This window comes from Canis aureus, chromosome 28 (assembly GCF_053574225.1).
Source record: "Canis aureus isolate CA01 chromosome 28, VMU_Caureus_v.1.0, whole genome shotgun sequence".
NCBI classification, from domain to species: domain Eukaryota; kingdom Metazoa; phylum Chordata; class Mammalia; order Carnivora; family Canidae; genus Canis; species Canis aureus.
This window is the reverse complement of record NC_135638.1, coordinates 35,462,023-35,481,459: the sequence shown is the minus strand read 5'-3', so window position 1 is coordinate 35,481,459 and position 19,437 is coordinate 35,462,023. Positions and strand designations below refer to the sequence as shown.

Here is a 19,437-nt window from a genome sequence, read left to right as displayed (position 1 = left end):
AAACTCCCACTTGAAAAGTAGGACCTTCATGTGAGTTCTCCCAAAGCAGAGACTGGGACAGGTCCTGTGGGTGGTTAATGGAGGGAGGAGGAGGGATCCTAGGAAGCATAGTGAAGGCAAGAATGTAAAGGAGAGAAGGAAAGAGGAGGAGCAAAGTTAAGTATGCATTCTAGAGGTCACCTCTGTTGACAACAAGGACTGGAACTTCCAGGACCTCTGCTGACAGATGGGCACCAATGTCAGTGGTGGCTAAAGCCATTGAGCAGGAAGGAGCACAGTCCTGGGGCCTTGCACAGGCGGCCCTGCCCTGAGGCTTACTCCATTCTTAGGCGCAATACACAGCAGGCATCCAGATGGCCAAGGCAAGACCTCTACATGGAAAATGACAAAATATTACTGGGAAATTTTATTTTTTATTTTATTTTTTATTTTTTTAAAAATTTATTTATGATAGTCACACAGAGAGAGAGAGAGAGAGAGAGAGAGAGAGAGGCAGAGACACAGGCAGAGGGAGAAGCAGGCTCCATGCACCGGGAGCCTGATGTGGGATTCGATCCCGGGTCTCCAGGATCGCGCCCTGGGCCAAAGGCAGGCGCCAAACCGCTGCGCCACCCAGGGATCCCACTGGGAAATTTTAAAAAGTCATAAATTAATAGAGATAAACTATGTTCTTGGATTGGAAGAGTCAATATTATAAAGTTCTCACTTTTCTCCTAATCTACAGTTTCAATGCAATATACCAATCAAAATTACCTATTTTTTATTTTTTATTATTTTTTAAAGATTTTATTTATTAATTCACGAGAGACACAGAAAGTGAGAGGCAGGGACAGGCAGAGGGAGAAGCAGGCTCCATGCAGGGAGTCTGACGTGGGACTCGATCCCAGAACTCCGGACTACGCCCTGACCTGAAGGCAGACGCTCAACCGCTGAGGCACCCAGGCATCGTCCTTAATTTTTTGTATGGAAATTGGCAGTTGAATTATAAAATTTATGTGGAAGGGTAACAAGTCAAGTACACCCAAAATAATCTTGAAGATTATTAAGAGAAAAACAAAGCTGGAGGGCTCACACTACAAGATATTGAGATTTATTGTGATGTTGAAGTAATTAAGACAGCATTAATTGGTACAAGGCAAGACAAATAGAACAAAGAAAAAGGATAGAGAAAAAGATCCACTTGTCTTGATGTGCAGCATCAGGGAAAGGCAGTAAATTAGATATTAGAGAAAAAAAAAAGAAATCATGAGCCCTATTTTACACTAAATCTTAAAACCAACTCCATACAAATTTAGGTCTAAATGGGAAAGGTAAGACAATCAAGTATTTAGAAGACAATATAAGAGAAAAATCTTCATTGGTCTTGGGGGTAGGTTAGGATTTTTGAAAAACTTAATGGTCATAAAATACACACATGAAATTTGCCACTTTAACAATCTTCAAGTGTATAATTCAGTGGCTTTGAGCACATTCTTTCGCACTGTTGTGCAACCATCACCACATCTAGCTCCAGAACTTTTCATCTTGTGGAACTGAAACTATGCCCACTAGACAATAACTCCCATTCTCCTCTCTGTTTCCCCCAACTCAACCCCTGGCAACCACCATCCTACTTTCTGTCTCTGTGACTTTGACTCATTTATGAACCTCATCTAAGTGGAATCAGAGTATTTGTGTTTTCGTGACTGGCTTATTTTACTTAGCACAATGTCTTCAAGGTTCATCTGTATTGTAGCTTGTGTCAGAATTTCCTTTTTTTTTAAAGGGTGAATAATACTCCATTGTGTGTATATACAACATGTTGTTTATTCACTCATTAGTATGAATGCAACTTGGATTGCTTCCACCTTTTGGCTACAGCAGCATTGTGAATAATGCTGCTATGAACGAACATGGGTGTGCACATATAGAGTAAGATTTTAAAGACAAAACAGAGAAAGCACTAAGCATAAAGGAAAAAAGATAAATTCACACCACTTTATCAAAGACCTCTCTTCCTTAAAGAGCACCATAAAGAGAATAAAAAAGGCAAGTCACAAAGTGGGAGAAGATATTATAAAATATATCCTAGCAAAGGACTTGTTTCCAAACTATAAACAGAACACTGACAGATTAACAAGAAAACAGATAACCCAATTTAAAACATGAGCATGACACTTGAATATGTCCTTTCTAAAAAGAGGATATCCAAATAGTCAATAAACACAAAAAGTGTACCCTACTTTGTTAGTAATCAGGAAAACACAATGAAAACCATAATGAAGTGTCACCATGCATGATCAGATGGCTTAAACTTGAAAAGAATGACAGTATTGGTATTGAGTAGCTGTGGAGCACCTTGAGTTTTCATACACTGAGCATGCACAGTGTGTGGTGGTATAAGCATTTCAGAAAAGTAGACTCTCTACTAATGTTCATCAGAAATGTATTCCAATATATACAAAAAGGCAAGTCAATAATGGTCTGGCAAAACTAATTAAAAGTCAGGATAGTGGTTACCACTGGGGGAGATTATAACTGCAATGGGCCATGGAGGGATCTTGGGGTGCTGTTAATGTTGTATCATTTACATTGATGTGTGCATTGAGTGTGTTATGTATTTTAATTTATATATTTTATGTCTACTTAATAGTCTTTTTTAAAATTTCATTTGTATATGCATGCACATGTGAATATTGCAATGCATAGTTTATTTAGAAACAAAAGATACCAAGAGGCAAACATTCCAGAGGCAGACTACTAGGGTCTGAGTCCTGGCTGGGTCCCTCACTAGACATTGACTTTGAGCAAGAATTGAACTCTGTATGTCTCCATCTCTTCAACTGTAAAATAAGACCATGAGTAGTACATACTTCATAGTTCTGAGGATTAAATGTATGAAAAACAAGAAGAGTTTGCATTTAGTGAGGGCAATATTAACTGTTATTATCACTACTATGGTAAACTTAACTGTTACGATTATATTTTGGAAATATTTTTCAGATTTATTTAGACTGTATGATTGAGGAGGGCAAAAATTAGGTTACTTGCTTGTATTTGTCTCACAAGGCACAGTGTAGGACTGCATATAAAATAGTAAGTGGAAAATTTTTATAGTATAGTAATAATAATTTAGCAATACATGGCAATATAGTGATGAACTTAATATAGTAGTAATAATGCTACTTTTTCCTAGAGAAAAGAAATATCCTAATGGTCATTCAGTTTATTTTCATTATTGTACAGGTTGATATTTTTCCATCGAAGTGGTATCTCTTGGAAAATTGAAGAAAGTTCTGATGAGTCATGATGGGACAGGTCCAGGTAAGATGTGCTTTCTTAGTAAGAAATCTGTTTTGAAAATTTATTAAATGTAGCATAAAAGGCAGGTGAAAGGAGATAAATGTACAGGTCATGTAAAATTGAGATGAGAAAATAATTTTTAAGAAATTTAATTAATTAATTAATTAATTTTAGACAGACGTAGGAGGGACTAAGGGAGAGGGACAGTGAATCTCAAGCAGACTCCCTGCTGAGCGCAGAGCTGGATATGGGGCTGTCTCAAGACACTGAGATCACGACCTGACCCAAAACCAAAATTAAGAGTTGGATACTTAACTGATTGAGCCATTGAAAATAATTTTCCTTTAATAAATTATAGTTAGGTGAAGTTTTGGCTGGTTAGGTTTAATTTCCTACGAAGACAAAAGTTTAATTGGTTTGTGTGTGTGTGTGTGTGTGTGCACATGCATGTGTGCCTATACATAAAATTTCCACACCTATTAGGCAGTGTTCACAATTGCATCTATCATGTTTCCTGCAGATGTGTTTCTCCTGGGTCCCCCAACGCATACTCTTTGGCAAACCAGCAATTTGAGAATCATTTTTGATTCCTCCTTTACTGCCTGCCTTTAACCCTTTAACCAAGACCTTCAACTCTACTTCACTATCTCCTATAGAGCCATTTTTTCAAACTTATATGCTTGTCTCTAGAACCTATATTCTTTACTGCTAGAATACAGCTGCATATTGTAACAGATCAATGTACCAAAACCATTTATTACATTTACTTCTATACTCTTTTTTTACCTTCTGCTTGATTTTGAGTTTTTGAAGTCTGGTATTATATTTTATTTACCTTTGCTCTCTTTCCTAGTATAGTGCTTAATAGTCTGGAAGTTTAGTTATTGACCATTTATTGAATGAGTGGATTTAAATCAGTGAAATGATTTTGAGTAAAATCCTTGAAAAGGAATGAGGAGAGTTTAAAATGGCCTTTGCAAGAAAGAAGGATGTTTATTCTGGATGTGAACCAACAGGAAGAAGAAAAGGGAAGGTAGTGGTGTATGGAAAGAATGGATATGTGGTAAAATGAGTTGAGGGTCATAAACGGCAAATTACTAGAAAGAGAGAGAAATAAGAAATTAAATAGAAAGACACATGCTGCCTTCTCTACACAGTGTCGCTACAGAGGGATATGATTTTTGCATTATTTTCATGATGGATGGAAACTGGCATCATCTTGACTTAATGCCAAATCTCTGCTGCAAACAGCTCAGGGATTTGCAGAACAGCTAATGAGAGGTGAAACTGGAGATTGGGGCATGGGTCAGAACAGAGCAGTTAGCAGAAATCCCTGGCTTCACCAGGCTGTCGTTTCAGAAAATTATTTTGAGACTCCTCTTGGACATGAGCGAAGGAAGCCCTGAATACTGAAAGGGCCAGTGTCAAGGGAGTATAGAAACAAGAGTCATAGCACAGCAATCACAGGGGACTGTTGCAGGTAAAAGGAAGCAGAATCAGGGGGCAAGTGGGACATGTGAAGGCTGCCCTGTCATTACCAAGGCTGGTTGATACAAAGAATAAAAATGACAGAAGGTAAAAGGAAAGAAACATTGTAATTTTAAATATTTTGAAGGACCTAAATTACTCACATAGAAAAATGCTTTGGGCTGAGGATGCAACAAACTGCTGAATATCATTTTTTCCCAATGCATTGATTAACAAAACCTATGCAGTATGGGAATGATTTCAGCTAAATCCTCAAGGCTTCCCCCCCCCCCCATCACATTTGTAAAAAGAGAGGCTACTTGCCACATTATATTTTTAGACTTGAATGTAGTTGTATCTGTAGATATCTAATCTCAAATAGAATAAAGAAAACTTCAGGAAAGCCCTACCATTTTAGCAAATTTTGCAAAACTTCAGGATGTTCAGGAATTATCTGAGTGTCTTAAAACAAACAAAATAGACTCCTTGGCCCACCCCAGAGATTCTGATCCAGTAGATACTGAGTTATTAGAAATATGCTTTAAAAATATATTTTATAATATATTTTAATATACATTACACATGTAATATGTATATGTAAGCAGTTTAAGGGAATCTGATTCATGTGGTCCTCAAAACAGTCATTAATTAACAAGCACTGCTTTCTGATATAAGAGTTCTTTGCTAAGGGGCTGCTCTGTGCCAGGAACTTTGCCAGAGGCTGGGCATTCAAATGTGAAAAAGATGCGGGTGGTCCCTGCCCTCACAGGCAGGGCCAAGTGGGGGCAGACACATATGAAATAAGCGAATGTCATAAAATATGGTTCATTGTCTGAAAGTGACCCTTGGAGTGCCGTTGGACATATGGCATGGGTACATAGCAGAGTTCAGAAGAACATGAAATTCTCTGAGAAAAGATGAAAATGTGGTAGGCTTGTGGTAAGAGCTAGGTTTGGGTGTGATACTTGGAAATCTTAACAGTTTTCTCTGACTAATGGGATAAGACTACTTGAAATTCAATTTCAGGAAGTTGAAAGGACAGGCATACATCCTAGGTATTGTGGATTCCATTTCAGACCTCTGCAATAAAGGAAATATTGCAATACAGTGAGTCAAATGAAGTTTTTGGTTTCCCAATGCATATGAAAGTTCTGTTTACACTACCCTGTAATCTCTTACGTGTGCAATAGCATTATGTCTAAGGAAACCATGTATTTACCTTAATTAAAAAATACAAACCATCATTTGAACTTGCACTAAGTAGTAGTTGCTGATCACAGATCACCATAACAAATATTATAATCATGAAAAGTTTAAAATATTGCAGGAATTACCAAAAGGTGACATGAGGTGAGCAAATGCTGTTGGGAAAATGGTGCAGATAGACTTGCTTTGTGCAAGGTTGCCACAAATCCTCAATTTGTAAAAATTGCAGTATCCGTGAAGTGCAATAAAAGGCAGGATAAAATGAGGTATGCCTGTAATTACCTCAACGTTCTTTTTAAATTATTTAAACTATCCTTCCTATATTCTGCAAACTATTTTCATTAAAAGAAAAAAATACTATGATAGGGTATCTAGGCCATGTTTGCCTTTCTTTTCTTTTCAAAATGTGTATTATATAAATTTGATAACCCACCTTACAAGTTAAGCCTAGAACATTGTTGGTACTAGTGCTCCTACCTGTATTCACTGCACCCATTCCCTCCTCCTAAGTTTTTTCTTTATAATTTCTTGGTATTATTATCCTGGCATTTTTTTAAAAAGGAGGCTCTATTAATTATGTAGGCTTTCTTGAAAATACTTTTGATAGTTTTTGTGCTTTGTAAAAACCATGGCATGTTACATGGAGTCTTACATGACTTGATTTCTTTTTTCACTCAAGATTGTGTTTCTAAGATTCATTCACTTTTTTGTGTGGTGCTATAGATAATTTTTTCATGACTGTAATATTCTATTGCATGATTACACATAATGAATTTATTCATCTCTTAATGGGTGATTGTGCTGTTTCCAGTCTGGCTGTCACAGATTGAAATGAACCTTCTTTCTTGTGTGTGTCCCCTGTTTCATGGAAACAAGTTACTCCAGGGTGTTAGTTCCCAGATGGAGGTGATTATACCTTCCCTGGGGACATTTGGCAATGTCTGGAGATTTGTTTTGGTTGTCACACTGGGAAGGAGATGCTACCTATATCTGGTGGGTACAGCCCTGGGATGCTGCCAACCAAACTATAATGCACAGAAGAGCCCCCCCTAACAAAGAATCATCAGGCCCAACAAACATCTCAGTAGTGCTGAGGCTGAGAAATCCTGCTCCTGAGTAAATCCATAGAACTTAAATGCTAGGCGAAAACTATGGATTCTATTCAGCTTCATAAAATGGTGACATTACTAAGTTTTATCTGTGGTGTATTAAGAATTTCTAGGGGCACCTGGGTGGCTCAGTGGTTGAGCATCTGCCTTTGGCTCAGGTTGTGATCCCAGGGTCCTGGGATCGAGTTCCGCATCAGGCTCCCCCAGGAAGCCTGCTTCTCCCTCTGCCTATGTCTCTGCTTCTCTTTCTATGTCACTCATGAATAAATAAATAAAATCATTTTTTTAAAAAAAAGAATTTCTCTTGTGTCACAGTCTCACAAACACCTGGGACACTTAATTTTGTAATATAATATGGCATCTCAGTGTGGTCTTAATGTGCATTTCCCATTTCCCTATTTCCTAAGAAGCTTTCTTTTTTTATTTTTTATTTTTTTTGGTTTCTTTTTGTCTATTGAATTTCCTTTTCTGTGGAAATACATGTTCTTATCTATAATATTTATGGTAAAGGTAAAGTATCTCTAATGAAAAATACTCAAAAAGGGTTTTTAAAAGATAGAAGCTTGTCTCTCACTGAGGTAACAGTTCCAAAGTGAGTAGTTATGATGGGTCTGCTCTAGCCAGTCACTGGGGAACTAGGGTCCTTTCATCTTGTTATTATACCATCTCCTAGGCCTCTTCCTCCTCTGAGGGGTCAGCGCTGGTCACAGAATATAAAAAAGAGAGAAAATCCCTGGCAACAATATCTTTCAAGCAAGTGAGGTAGAAACTCCCCACACTACTTCTGGTTAAATCCCATTACTGAGAAATTAGTCATACAGTTATCTCTAGCTGCAAAGCCATCTGGGAAATGTGGCTCTAGTATCACAGTGACTGAAGAAGGGGACAGCAACTAGAAGTTACTACCACAAAATCTTGTGCAGTGTGGTATATTTTTTGATAAACTGAAATTCCTAATTTTAATGTCTTTCAATTTAACCATGCGATATTTTTTCTAATGATCCAATTTTATATCTTAAGAAAGCTTCTCTACCCCTGGGGGTATTGGATAGAAAGAAAGAAGAAGAGAGGAGAGGAGAGGAGAGAAAGAGAACGAGAAAGAGAAAGAGAAAGAGAAAGAGACAGAGAAAGAGAAGACAAAGAGAAAGAGAAGAGAAAGCAAGCAAGCAGGCAAACACAAGTCTTTAGAATCTAGATATTTGATTTCTGGGTATAACATAAGGATGTAATCCACTTTTTCCCACATGGATAACTAGTTGTAATATCATGATTTATCATCTACTCCATCTTCTCCTGTGTACTCTACAAAGTAACTTTTGTCAGATATAGGGCAGTTCTTAACTTGCATGGTTTCCATATGTACAAATTTTAGTGACAATGATTTATTTATTTATTTTTAAGGATTTTATTTATTGAGAAAGAGATTGAGGGAGCAAGAAAGAGCAAGCAAGAGAGAGGAAGAGCATGAGTGGGGTGATGAGCAGAGGAGAAGAAGGCTCCCTACTGAGCAGGGAACCTGATGTGGGGCTTGATCCCAGGGTCCTGGGATCATGACCTGAGGCAAAGGGAGATGCTTAACCAACTGAGCCATCCAGGTGCCTCAGTGACAATTATTTAAATAACACAAGTCCCTCAACAACATGGTCCAAAGTTCAGTTATTGTGACATATTAACTGTAATTGCATAAAGTGCAAACTTCATTGCCAGGTCCTCAGTCCACAAATCACTACGTACATTACAGGTGTGCATCCTGATCAGTGACCAGTCACTTTATGTTTTTCACAGTCTGTTATGCAATTTAGGCACAGACAGCAAAGCTTATAGTTGTATTGACTCCTTGTCTGTCAGTGATAAATCCATATGACATTTTACAAAAATGTACAATTCAAAGATACAAGCATATCAAAGAAATAAAAGTGATAATGCTGGATGGAAGTTGAAATCAAACATAGATGGATTTAGGTATAGAAGAAATATCTGATTGTGGTAATGTTGGTACTGTCACCATTTGAGAGACTTTAGATAAACAGCTAAAGGAAATCAGTGAAGGGAACTTACAATCATGAATAAGGGTGACAGAAAAGGATGAACATGTCCCGGAGGAAGTGATGTTGCTAAAAACTTCACATTAAAGGAACTCTAAGGGATGGTTTAGGACATTGGAAGCACAGAGGGTAAAAGCAGAAAGCTGATGGAAGCTTAGAAAAAATTAGAGAATTTGCAAGGGCATAGAAAAGATGCTTGCTATTTTTTTATTTTTATTTTTCAGTTTATTTTTTAATTTTTTTTTAAATTTAAATTCAGTTAACACTTAGTGTATTGTTAGTTTCAGAGGAAGAGGTCAGTGATTCATGAGTCTTATATAATACCCAGTTCTCATTACATCTCGTGCCCTCCCTAATGCCCATCCCCTAGTTATCCCATCCCCCCCATGTCCCTCTCATAAGAGTCTCTCATGATTTTTCTCCCCCTCTGATTTTGTCTTGTTTTATTTTTCCCTCCCTTCCCCTACGATCCCCTGTTTTGTTTCTTAAATTCCACATATGAATGGTAACTGTCTTTCTCTTATTGACTTATTTCACTTAGTATAATACCCTCTGGCTCTATCCATATTGTTGAAATGGCATGATTTCATTTTTTTGCTGGCTGTATGCCACATCTTCTTTATCCATTCATCCATTGCTGGACATCTGGGCTCTTTCCATAGTTTGGCTACTGTGGACATTGCTGCTCTAAACATTGGAGGGTAGGTCCCCCTTCAGATCACTACATTTGTATCCTTGCAATAAATACCCTGTAGTGAAATTGCTAGGTCATAGAGTAGCTCTATTTTCAACTTTTTGAGGAACATCCATATTCTTTTCCATAGTGGCTGCACCAGTGTGCATTCCCACCAACAGTGTAAGAAGATTCCCATTCCCCTTTCTCCACATCTTTGGCAACATTTGTTGTTTCCTGTCTTGCTAATATTAGCCATTCTAACCAGTGTGAGGTGGTATCCCAATGTGGTTTTGATTTATATTTCTCTGATGCCAAGTGATATGGAACATTTTTTCATGTGTCTGTTGGCCATTTGTAGGTCTTCTTTGAAGAAATGCCTGGTCATGTCTTCTGCCCATTTCTTGACTGGATTATTTGTTCTTTGGGTATTAAGACTGATATGTTCTTTATAGATTTTGGAAGCTAGTCCTTTATCTGATTAAACATTTGAAAATATCTTCTCCCATTCTGTCGGTTGTCTTTTGCTTTTGTTGACTGTTTCCTTTGCTGTGCAAAAGCTTTTTATCTTGATGAAACCCCAATAGTTCATTTTTACCTTTGTTTCCCTTGTCTTTGGAGATGTGTCTAGCAAGAAGTTGCTGCTGCTGCCTGTGTTCTTCCCTAGGATTTTGATTGATTTCTGTATCACATTTAGGTCTTTCAATCATTTTGAGTGTTTTTTGTTTTTGGTATGGTTTAAGAAAATGGTCCAGTTTCATTCTTCTGCATGTGACTGTCCAATTTTTCCATCGTCATTTGTTGAAGAGACTTTTTTCCAATGGATATTCTTTCCCACTTTTTTGAAGATTAGTTGACCACAGAGTCGAGGGTCTATTTCTGGGTTCTCTATTCTTGTCTATTGATCTATATTTCTGTTTAATGCCAGTGCCATACTGTCTTTATGATCACAGCTTTGTAGTATAGCTTGAAGTCTGGAATTGTGATGCCACCAGCTTTGGTTTTCTTTTTCAATATTCCTTTGGCTATTTGGAGTCGAAAAGATGCTTGCTCTTAATTGTAAGTAATATATTGAGAGAAGGAAGGCAAGCACCATTCAGATTATTCTTGATAAGTTTCTTTTTGCGTATTTTTTTATTGGAGTTCGATTTGCCAACATATAACACCTAGTGCTCATCCCATCAAGTGCCCCCCTCAGTGCCTGTCACCCAGTCACTCCATCTCCCCACCCACCTCCCCTTCCACTACCCCATGTTCATTTCTCAGAGTTAGGAGTCTCTCATGTTTTGTCACCCTCTCTGATTTTTCCCACTCAGTTTATTTTTTTTAACAAAGAAATATACCTTTTAATTCTCACTATTTCTAATGTTTTTGAATTACCGTGTACTAAATATTAGTGGTTTTTTTTCATTTTCCTATACATTTATAACCAACAGTAAAGGAGTTTTTTTATATTTTGGCAAAAACGTTTAACAAGTGAACAGTCATAATTTTCTTCATTGATGAAGATGGTGTTCCCAGTGAGCAGTCCTACATATACTTCTGCACTGAGAACAAAGCACAGACTATCCAGAATAAGTTTGTGTCAATATTCAGGTCAATTCTGAATCCTTTCTCTGGTTCCATCAGTCAGTTTATCTGTGCCAGCACCAATTCTGTATTGTCTTAATTAGTATAGATTTATAATAAATGTTGGTGATTGGAAGGATGATTCACCTACCTTACTCTAATTCAGGAGTGCCTGGGATATTATTGGGCTTCACACATCCATATAGGTTTTATCATTTGCTTGTCAGTTTTCTTGTAAAACCTTATGATGTATTTGATTTAATTATACTCAAGCTTTAGATTAGTTTGAAAGAAACTGACACCTCTATAATCTTCACTCTAGGAATATGGAATAGTTCTTTATGTATTCTTTGCTGTTATGCTTAATTTAGATTTTTTCTTTTTCTTTTTTAAAAAATATTTATTTGAGAGAGAGAGAGAGAGTGCCAGAGTTTGGGGGGGGGCGTCAGAGTGAGAGTGAGAGAGAGAATCCCAAGCAATTCCCTGCTGAGCATGGAGACCAAGGACAGGCTTAATCCCACTACCAATGAGATCCATGAAATCATGACCTGAGCTAAAATCGAGTTGGATGCTTAACCAACTGAGCTACCCTGGTGCCCCAATAGTTTTTCTATAAATTATACTGCATCTGTTTTTAGATTTACCCTTACATTTTTTAATTTTTATAGCAACTCAACATGATAGCTTTTGTTGAACTATGCTTCTTAACACTTCTTTTCTGGTCAATAGAAATGTAATAGATTTTTACATATTTATTATGTAATCATTTTTTTCTCATCTCATCTTCTGAAGCTTCTTGGGGTTCTTAATTTAGAAAGTCACATTATACATGAATGATGACTGTTCCATTTCTTCTTTCCCAACACTTAGTGCTTTTCATTCTCCTTCCTTTGTTTCTCTTTTCTCTTTATTTAATTGCTTTGACAAATGCAGTAATAAGTGATATCTTCTAGATTTTCACCATTAAGAGTGATAATTATTGTGATTGTACATCATGGTGTAAATATATCGACCTTCTATAAATAATGCTCTGAGATGCATTTATCTGAATTTATTTCTTTTTGTTCTTGGCCCTTAAATACTTAGAAAATAATTTAGAGAGTGTGTAATCCTGAGAGGAATCTTCTTTTCCTCTGCTTCTGCTACTCTGAATAATTGGGTTGCTCACTCACACTTTCATTTCTTTCCTGGTATATTTTGAAAGTGCATGTTTTTTTCCCCAAATTTTGAACATTTGGAGAGTCTATGAATAAAATCACAATAGTAGCATGTTTTATGCTAAAGAATCAAAGTGATCTCCTTTGTACATTTAAACAGGTAATGGGTGGTTTCTTGAGAGTATTGTTGTTAAGTCTGAAGAGGAAGATGGCAATCAAGAGGTGCTGTTTCCATGCAACCGGTATGCTGTTACTTAATTCCTCATATGCAGAATTATGCTCCCCTCTGTCCAGTTCATTTCAGCCACATCATCAGCCAGTCCCACCCCCAATGCCACCCATCTGTCTATTCACATCACCCCTTTATTTAATACCAAAGCTGAAGGCCTCAGCGAGCTGTTCCTTATAGCACTAGCAATTCTCTTTTTATTTGTACTATTTAATATTTTTCTCTTCTGGAATAACCATGCCGAAATGGGAAGAAATCTGGATAAGGATTTAGAAAACTGGTTCTCAACGTGTTTCTCAAATACTTACGTGCTCCTGCTAGTTCTGCAAACATGGGTGCTACTGTCAACTTCCCAGACATTCAATTCCCTTGTATGTAAAATGGGAATAATACCTGTTCCTCCTAGCTCATCAGACTCATTTAAAATTAAATGAAGTTATGTATGTGAGCTGTGAACTCGAAAGCATTATTCTAATGTGGTGTAGGTAGAATATAAATTAGGAGAATCAAATTGCAAAGGCAGCTCTGTAACTCCTGGGCCATTTATAGGTGTATCACTTACATTTTCTGATCCTCAGTTTTCAGAATTTAAATCACAGTTTTCAGATGTTTAAATCACATCTACTTACTTTTTTTAAAGGTTCTTATGAACAGAATATCCAATACATCCTAAAACAAAGTACATTATGGATAGAAATTACAAACTGATTTCCCTCTGTTATTAGTTGGTCAATAGAATATACTAATTCATTCATTTGGTCATTGTATAAATAGTAACTGACCACCTGTCTTTTCAAGAAATGGAGTAGAGGGCAGCCCAGGTAGCTCAGCGGTTTAGCGCCGCCTTCAGCCCAGGGCCTGATCCTGGAGACCCGGGATTGAGTCCCACATGGGGCTCCCTGCATGGAGCCTGCTTCTCCCTCTGCCTGTCTCTGCCTCTCTCTCTCTCTCTCTCTCTGTGTCTCTCATGAATAAATAAACAAAATCTTAAAAAAAAAAAAAAAAAAGAAATGGAGTAGATAAAGAGATCCAGTGATATGGTCCTGGCCTGAAAGAAATCAGTGGGTACCCATGTGAGAATGAACATTAATGTTCTTGGAGCCATGTCTTACCTATGTAAGAGCCCAGGTGCCAAGGTGGATGTGTATGTGATTGCACATTCCTTAAACCTAAAGAACTCATGCATTGTGTTTATTCATTTGTTCATTTATTTATGCATGCAAAAGCATTGCATGCCTCCCAGGTGTTGGGCCCTATGCCAAATTGTGGACATATAGAGATAAAAAATGAAGCACCCTTGTCTTGAAGGAGCTCCCACTTAATGCTAGAACAAGGCAAGAGAGATGTGGTACTAAATGAAGCCAGAAAGCTGGGTGTGCTCTGAGTTTAGCAGATGTTTTGGCATCACTGTCTCCTAAAGTGTTGTATACTCTTTCAGACACATAGAGAAACATGTCGGCTGACTGAGTGGATTTTACCTTACAATAGTGGATTCTAGGAAATATCGATTCTTTTGAAACTTAATAAGGAGTTGCATTCTGTATGAACAAAATGTTTAACACTTCTCTGATATTCTGTTTGTTTTCTTAATAAACGTCCATTTAAAATGCACATGCATCATAGTATTTGTTTCCATTGTGTAACATTCAAGCTCTGGAGAGAGACTCTATATTTTTATTTTTGCAAGAATTTTTTTTTTATTTTTATTAATGGAGAATGAAAAGGGCAATGATTGAAGTTCTTCAGAACTGGGTTTGAATTCCAGTTCCTTTACTGACTAGCACTATGAGTCTCAGTTTATTCTTATGTAAAATAGCAATAATAACACCTATTTGGCAGGGTTTTTTGAAAACTGCACACAGTATACACAAAGTAACTGCAAAAGTGTTTCACAATTATTGGAAGCTCCCTGAAGATAAACATTATTGTCATAGAAGCAATTTTGAATTAAAGAATTTTTTAGATACAATGCTATACATGCAAATAAAGCAGAAAAGCTTACTTTTATTTCTAGATCACATGTTGAATAATTAGAAGTCTCCAAATAATTTACTAACTTTATTTTTTAGAGATTTAGTTGCTTATTTGAGAGAGAGAGAAATAGAGACAGGGAGAGAGAGAGCAGGGCGGGGAGGGAGTAGAGAGAGAGGGAGAGAGAAACTTTAGCAGACTTTTATGCTGAGTGCAGAGCCCCGACACAAAGCTCAATTTCAGGACCCTGGGATCACAACCTGAGCCAAAACCAAGACTTGGACGCTTAACCGATTGCACCACCCAAGCATCCCACTAACTTTTATTTTTAAGCATCTAGTTATGGGAGGCCTGGGTGGCTTAGTGGTTGAGCGTCTGCCTTTGGCTCAGGGCATGATCCCGTGTCCGGGATGGAGTCCTGCAACAGGCTCCTCACAGGGAACCTGTTTCTCCCTCTGCCCGTGCCTTTGCCTCTCTCTCTCTGTGTCTCTCATGAATAAATAAATAAAATCTTAAATAAAAAAAGGCCAACATTAAAAGAAAAAAAAACATGTAGTTATACGCAGCCCAATATGGGAGCCACTAGCTACATAGAGATAATACATGTAAATTAATTTAAATTAAATTAAATAAAAAAATCAGTTCCTGGCTCATACTAGCCACATGTCTATTATTTTTTTTTATTATTTATGATAGTCACACACAGAGAGAAAGAGAGAGGCAGAGACACAGGCAGAGGGAGATGCAGGCTCCATGCACCGGGAGCCTGATGTGGGATTCGATCCCGGGTCTCCAGGATCGCGCCCTGGGCCAAAGGCAGGCGCCAAACTGCTGCGCCACCCAGGGATCCCGCTAGCCATATTTCAAGCATTCAATAACCACAGATGGTTAGTGGCTATTCTATTGGCCAGCATATATACAACATTTGGTTGTATATCACATCTAGATATTTTATATCATATGAAGTTACATTTAATATTATACAACATAGTTTTATTTCTCAGTATACTGTGATCCTATAGAATAACATAAGGAACAAATAAAATATTTTTATTTTTATGAATGTGTCACATTTTAAAAATTATAAATGTGTCACATTTTAAAAATGAAGAATCATCCTGAACAGGTGATAATAGTCATATTCTCTTAAGAGCTGAAATTAATGTTATTGGCAATGCAAAGGAGTAGAAGATGTTAAGATAGAGGTGCCTTCTTTGTTTAGGGCTTGCCAACATTTTAGAATAATTACAATCTTTGGGAATTGGATTTGTAAGGAACAAAATGATACAAATGAAAAGTGTTAAACATTTTACTGCATGAAGCATCATATTAAATACTGCAGACAGAGATACCACTGCACTGTTATCATCAACTGAACCATAAGAGTATTAACAGACTTTCCCTTGTTTATTCTCTCTTACGGCCTTGGGTTACATGATTAAGAAAAGAGGGACATCTTGTTGCTAACATTCCCTTAAAGGTGAAGAAACCATAACAACATTTAATCTCGCACCTCACTGACAAATCAGAAAAATATCACCTAAAGAGATTAAATGATATGCATAAGTTATAGATGAATTAGTCAGGTCTCTTGATCCCTTGGACACTTTTGGGAATTTTAATTTCCTATCTATCAATCTACTGTTCCCATTTTATCACCGGGATTTTATGCATTATCCGCTAAGGAGAAAGTCCCTGTGCAAATTACTGAGTTCACTATAAAACTGATTTGTTGGAAATTCTACTGAGATTTGAAGTGTTTAGAAGACACAGGTTTTGCTAAATTTTCACAGCTTAACTTAGCCATTTAGACTCAAGTCCCCTTCTACTTATGAGAAAAGAAAAGGTCTCTGGAGAGGAAATTGCTTACTTTATTGTGGAATAAAAAGGCAAACAAAGCATCTTCTGCTTGGCTGGGAGAAAATCAAGGAGTGCCCATCACTAGCATGTAGTGTACTGCTATCATGGGATGATAGGAGCCAGAGTTTCACATGTAGCTCATGTGATCCTCACAGGTGACCTCCAGGAGGCTCTGTGATACTTGTGGTTTACAGATGAGGAAGATGGGGAACACAGAGATGAAGTTTCTTACCTAACTGTGATCAGTGGAATCAGCATTCAGATGGAGATGAGTGTAACTCTAGAATTGCACTGTGTCATGTGGGAGCCACCAGCCACATGTCTACTGAACTCCTGGACTGCGCCTAGTCCCATCTGAGATGTGGTGTAGGTATAAGCTACATAGCAGATATCAAAGATGTGGAATGAATATGAATGTAATTGTCTTAGTCTGTTCAGGCTGCGATAGCAAAATGCCATAGGCTAGGTGGCTTATAAACAACAGAGATTTCTTTCTTACAGTTCTAGAGGCTGGAAGCCCAAGATCAGGGTGCCAGCAGGGTTGGGTCCTGACAAAGGCACTCTACAAGCTTGCTGTGTTCTCATGTGGTGGAAGAAGCAACGGATCTCTCTGGAGCCTCTTTTATAAAAGCATTAATTTCATTCAGCAGGGACCTCATGATGTGAAACACCTCCCAGAAAATTTTGACATATGAATTTGAGCCAGGGGTGGAGGAAACAAACATTCACATCTTTTATAAATTTATTAAGATGAAAAATATTAAAATTAATTTCACCTTTTTATTTTTTACTGTCTTTATATGCATGGCTGATATTATATTTCTCTTGAAGGATGGCATTCTAGAATCTCAGGTGTGGGGCACTGTATACATCTACCAGTCACACAGAAGGAGAGAAATAAAGGCTTCCACTAAGAAAACCCCAAATGAGAAATTTTTACTGACTTTATGATATATTAGAATATTTGCCATGTTACCAAAGGAATTCCTAAAATCCAGCATTTTAGGATGAATCAATGTAACCTTGCAGCTAAAGTATAGAAGGACAAAGGTTTGCCAAAGTCGCACTTGTAAAGATCATTTGGTGTAGCATGACATCTTAAATGCTGTTAAAAATCTCTGTGCTTCTCCCTGAAGGCCTCTTTAATTCCTTTCTGTATTTTATTTTCAGTTTTAAGTAACATGCCTTCTTTAAATTCTCTCTCATATTAATTATTTTCCCTCTTCCCATGGCAGATGGCTAGATGAGTACCAAAATGATGGCAGGACTGAACGAGAATTGTTTGCGGAAAGTAGCTACATGCAGGAGAGACTGAATCAGTGGCCTCCTGATGGGGCCCACATGGGTCTGTCTTTCCTTGTGCTTTCAGAAGGCTATTGATCTGATGGAGATAGTGTGTTTGTCCTTCCCTCATACTGAAGCAAACACCTGGGAAGGGTCACATCTACTGGACTCATCCATTGCTTTTGACAACTTCAAAAGTTGGGAGAAGAATCAGTCAACAACTGACAGAGATTAGTCTATGATGGCTGGGATAGGTACATACCTTTTTTCTTCATATGGGTGAAATAGGTGAAGGGGATTAAGAGTACACTTATGATGAGCATTGAAAAATGTATAGAACTGTTGAATCACTATGTTGTACAACCTGAAACTAATATAGCACTGTATGTTAACTACACTGGAATTAAAAAAAATAAATATTGTTTCTACTTCTCATTACTTTTTAGCAAATCTGACACCTACTGTTTACTGAAATGTTTAGGTGGCTTTAGTAGAAGGTAACTGAAGAGGTACATAACATTTGATTACTGTAAAACACTGTTAGACAACATATGTTAGTTTTAAAGTAGAAGTCTTATTCTTAGATAATGGTATGTCTCTCTTAGTATTGGTGGTAATATAAAGAATAAAATGTAAAAAAGAAAAAACCAGATTGGGTTAAATCACATTCTTACTGCATTTCACGCCAATTCTTGTCACCTTGGTCACTGGGGCTGTGGTGGACAGCCACCGAGCACTGTGGAGGGGACACATATGGAGGCAGACATCTGTCCATTTGTCGTTTCCTTAAATTAGCCTCAAATACTTTCCACTCAGTGCCACAAGCAGCTTCTTCTAAACCTTCAAATTGGCACATTGAGGTAAAACCCATCTGCCAGCCTAGATGAGGCCACGGCCTGGCTTTGATATCAAAGAGATCTGTGTTTTTTTGTTTTTGTTTTTAATATCTGTGTTTGAATCAGTTCTCCCACTGTGAAATGGATAGTATCATCACATTTTGCAGATGAAGAGCTGAGACTTGGAAGGGTTTGCCTAAGCTCAGAAAATTAAATAAGGGGATCCCTGGGTGGTGCAGCGGTTTGGCGCCTGCCTTTGGCCCAGGGCGCGATCCTGGAGACCTGGGATCGAATCCCACATCGGGCTCCCGGTGCATGGAGCCTGCTTCTCCCTCTGCCTGTGTCTCTGCCTCTCTCTCTCTCTCTGTGACTATCATAAATAAATAAAAATAAAAAAAAAGAAAATTAAATAAATAGGAGACCAGAATTTGAACCCAGTGGTCTAGTTCCACAGCCCCTATGCATACACACAGTGACCCTATACCTACTGCCTTCCTCCACCTGGTTTCAGGTATCCCATGAGATCACACAGATGGTCCCACATAGTCAAATCTTGCACACCACCTTCATGTTATTGTCATATGTAGGTACCACCTGCACCAGTATATTCTTAGCATTTTTTTCCCTTTAAACTCTCTTTAAATCAGGTCATTTGGGGCTAAAGGGAACGTAGCCTCATTCTAAACTATGTTAATAACATCCATGAAATCATTGATGTTGTCATATTTTTCCGTAAAACACATTAAAAT

The 19,437-nt window shown here is 37.6% G+C and overlaps 1 protein-coding gene across 1 annotated transcript; it reads left to right on the top strand.

The window, feature by feature from the left end:
* Nucleotides 1–3,221: 3,221 nt before the first annotated feature.
* On the top strand, nt 3,222–18,464 carry LOC144300641 (lipoxygenase homology domain-containing protein 1-like). Its single transcript, XM_077876928.1, has 3 exons — nt 3,222–3,303; nt 12,669–12,750; nt 17,804–18,464. Exons 1-3 carry the CDS (start codon nt 3,279–3,281, stop codon nt 17,946–17,948), a joined length of 252 nt encoding a protein of 83 aa, XP_077733054.1. The 5' UTR covers nt 3,222–3,278; the 3' UTR covers nt 17,949–18,464.
* The last annotated feature ends 973 nt before the right edge of the window (nt 18,465–19,437 follow it).

Bases quoted from the DNA above. Each gene is read 5' to 3' on its own strand.
- LOC144300641 (XM_077876928.1), top strand. From the start codon at position 3,279: ATGAGTCATGATGGGACAGGTCCAG. The intron at 3,304-12,668 runs GTAAGATGTGCT...ACATTTAAACAG, and splicing joins TCATGATGGGACAGGTCCAG to GTAATGGGTGGTTTCTTGAG. The intron at 12,751-17,803 runs GTATGCTGTTAC...TTCCCATGGCAG, and splicing joins GTGCTGTTTCCATGCAACCG to ATGGCTAGATGAGTACCAAA.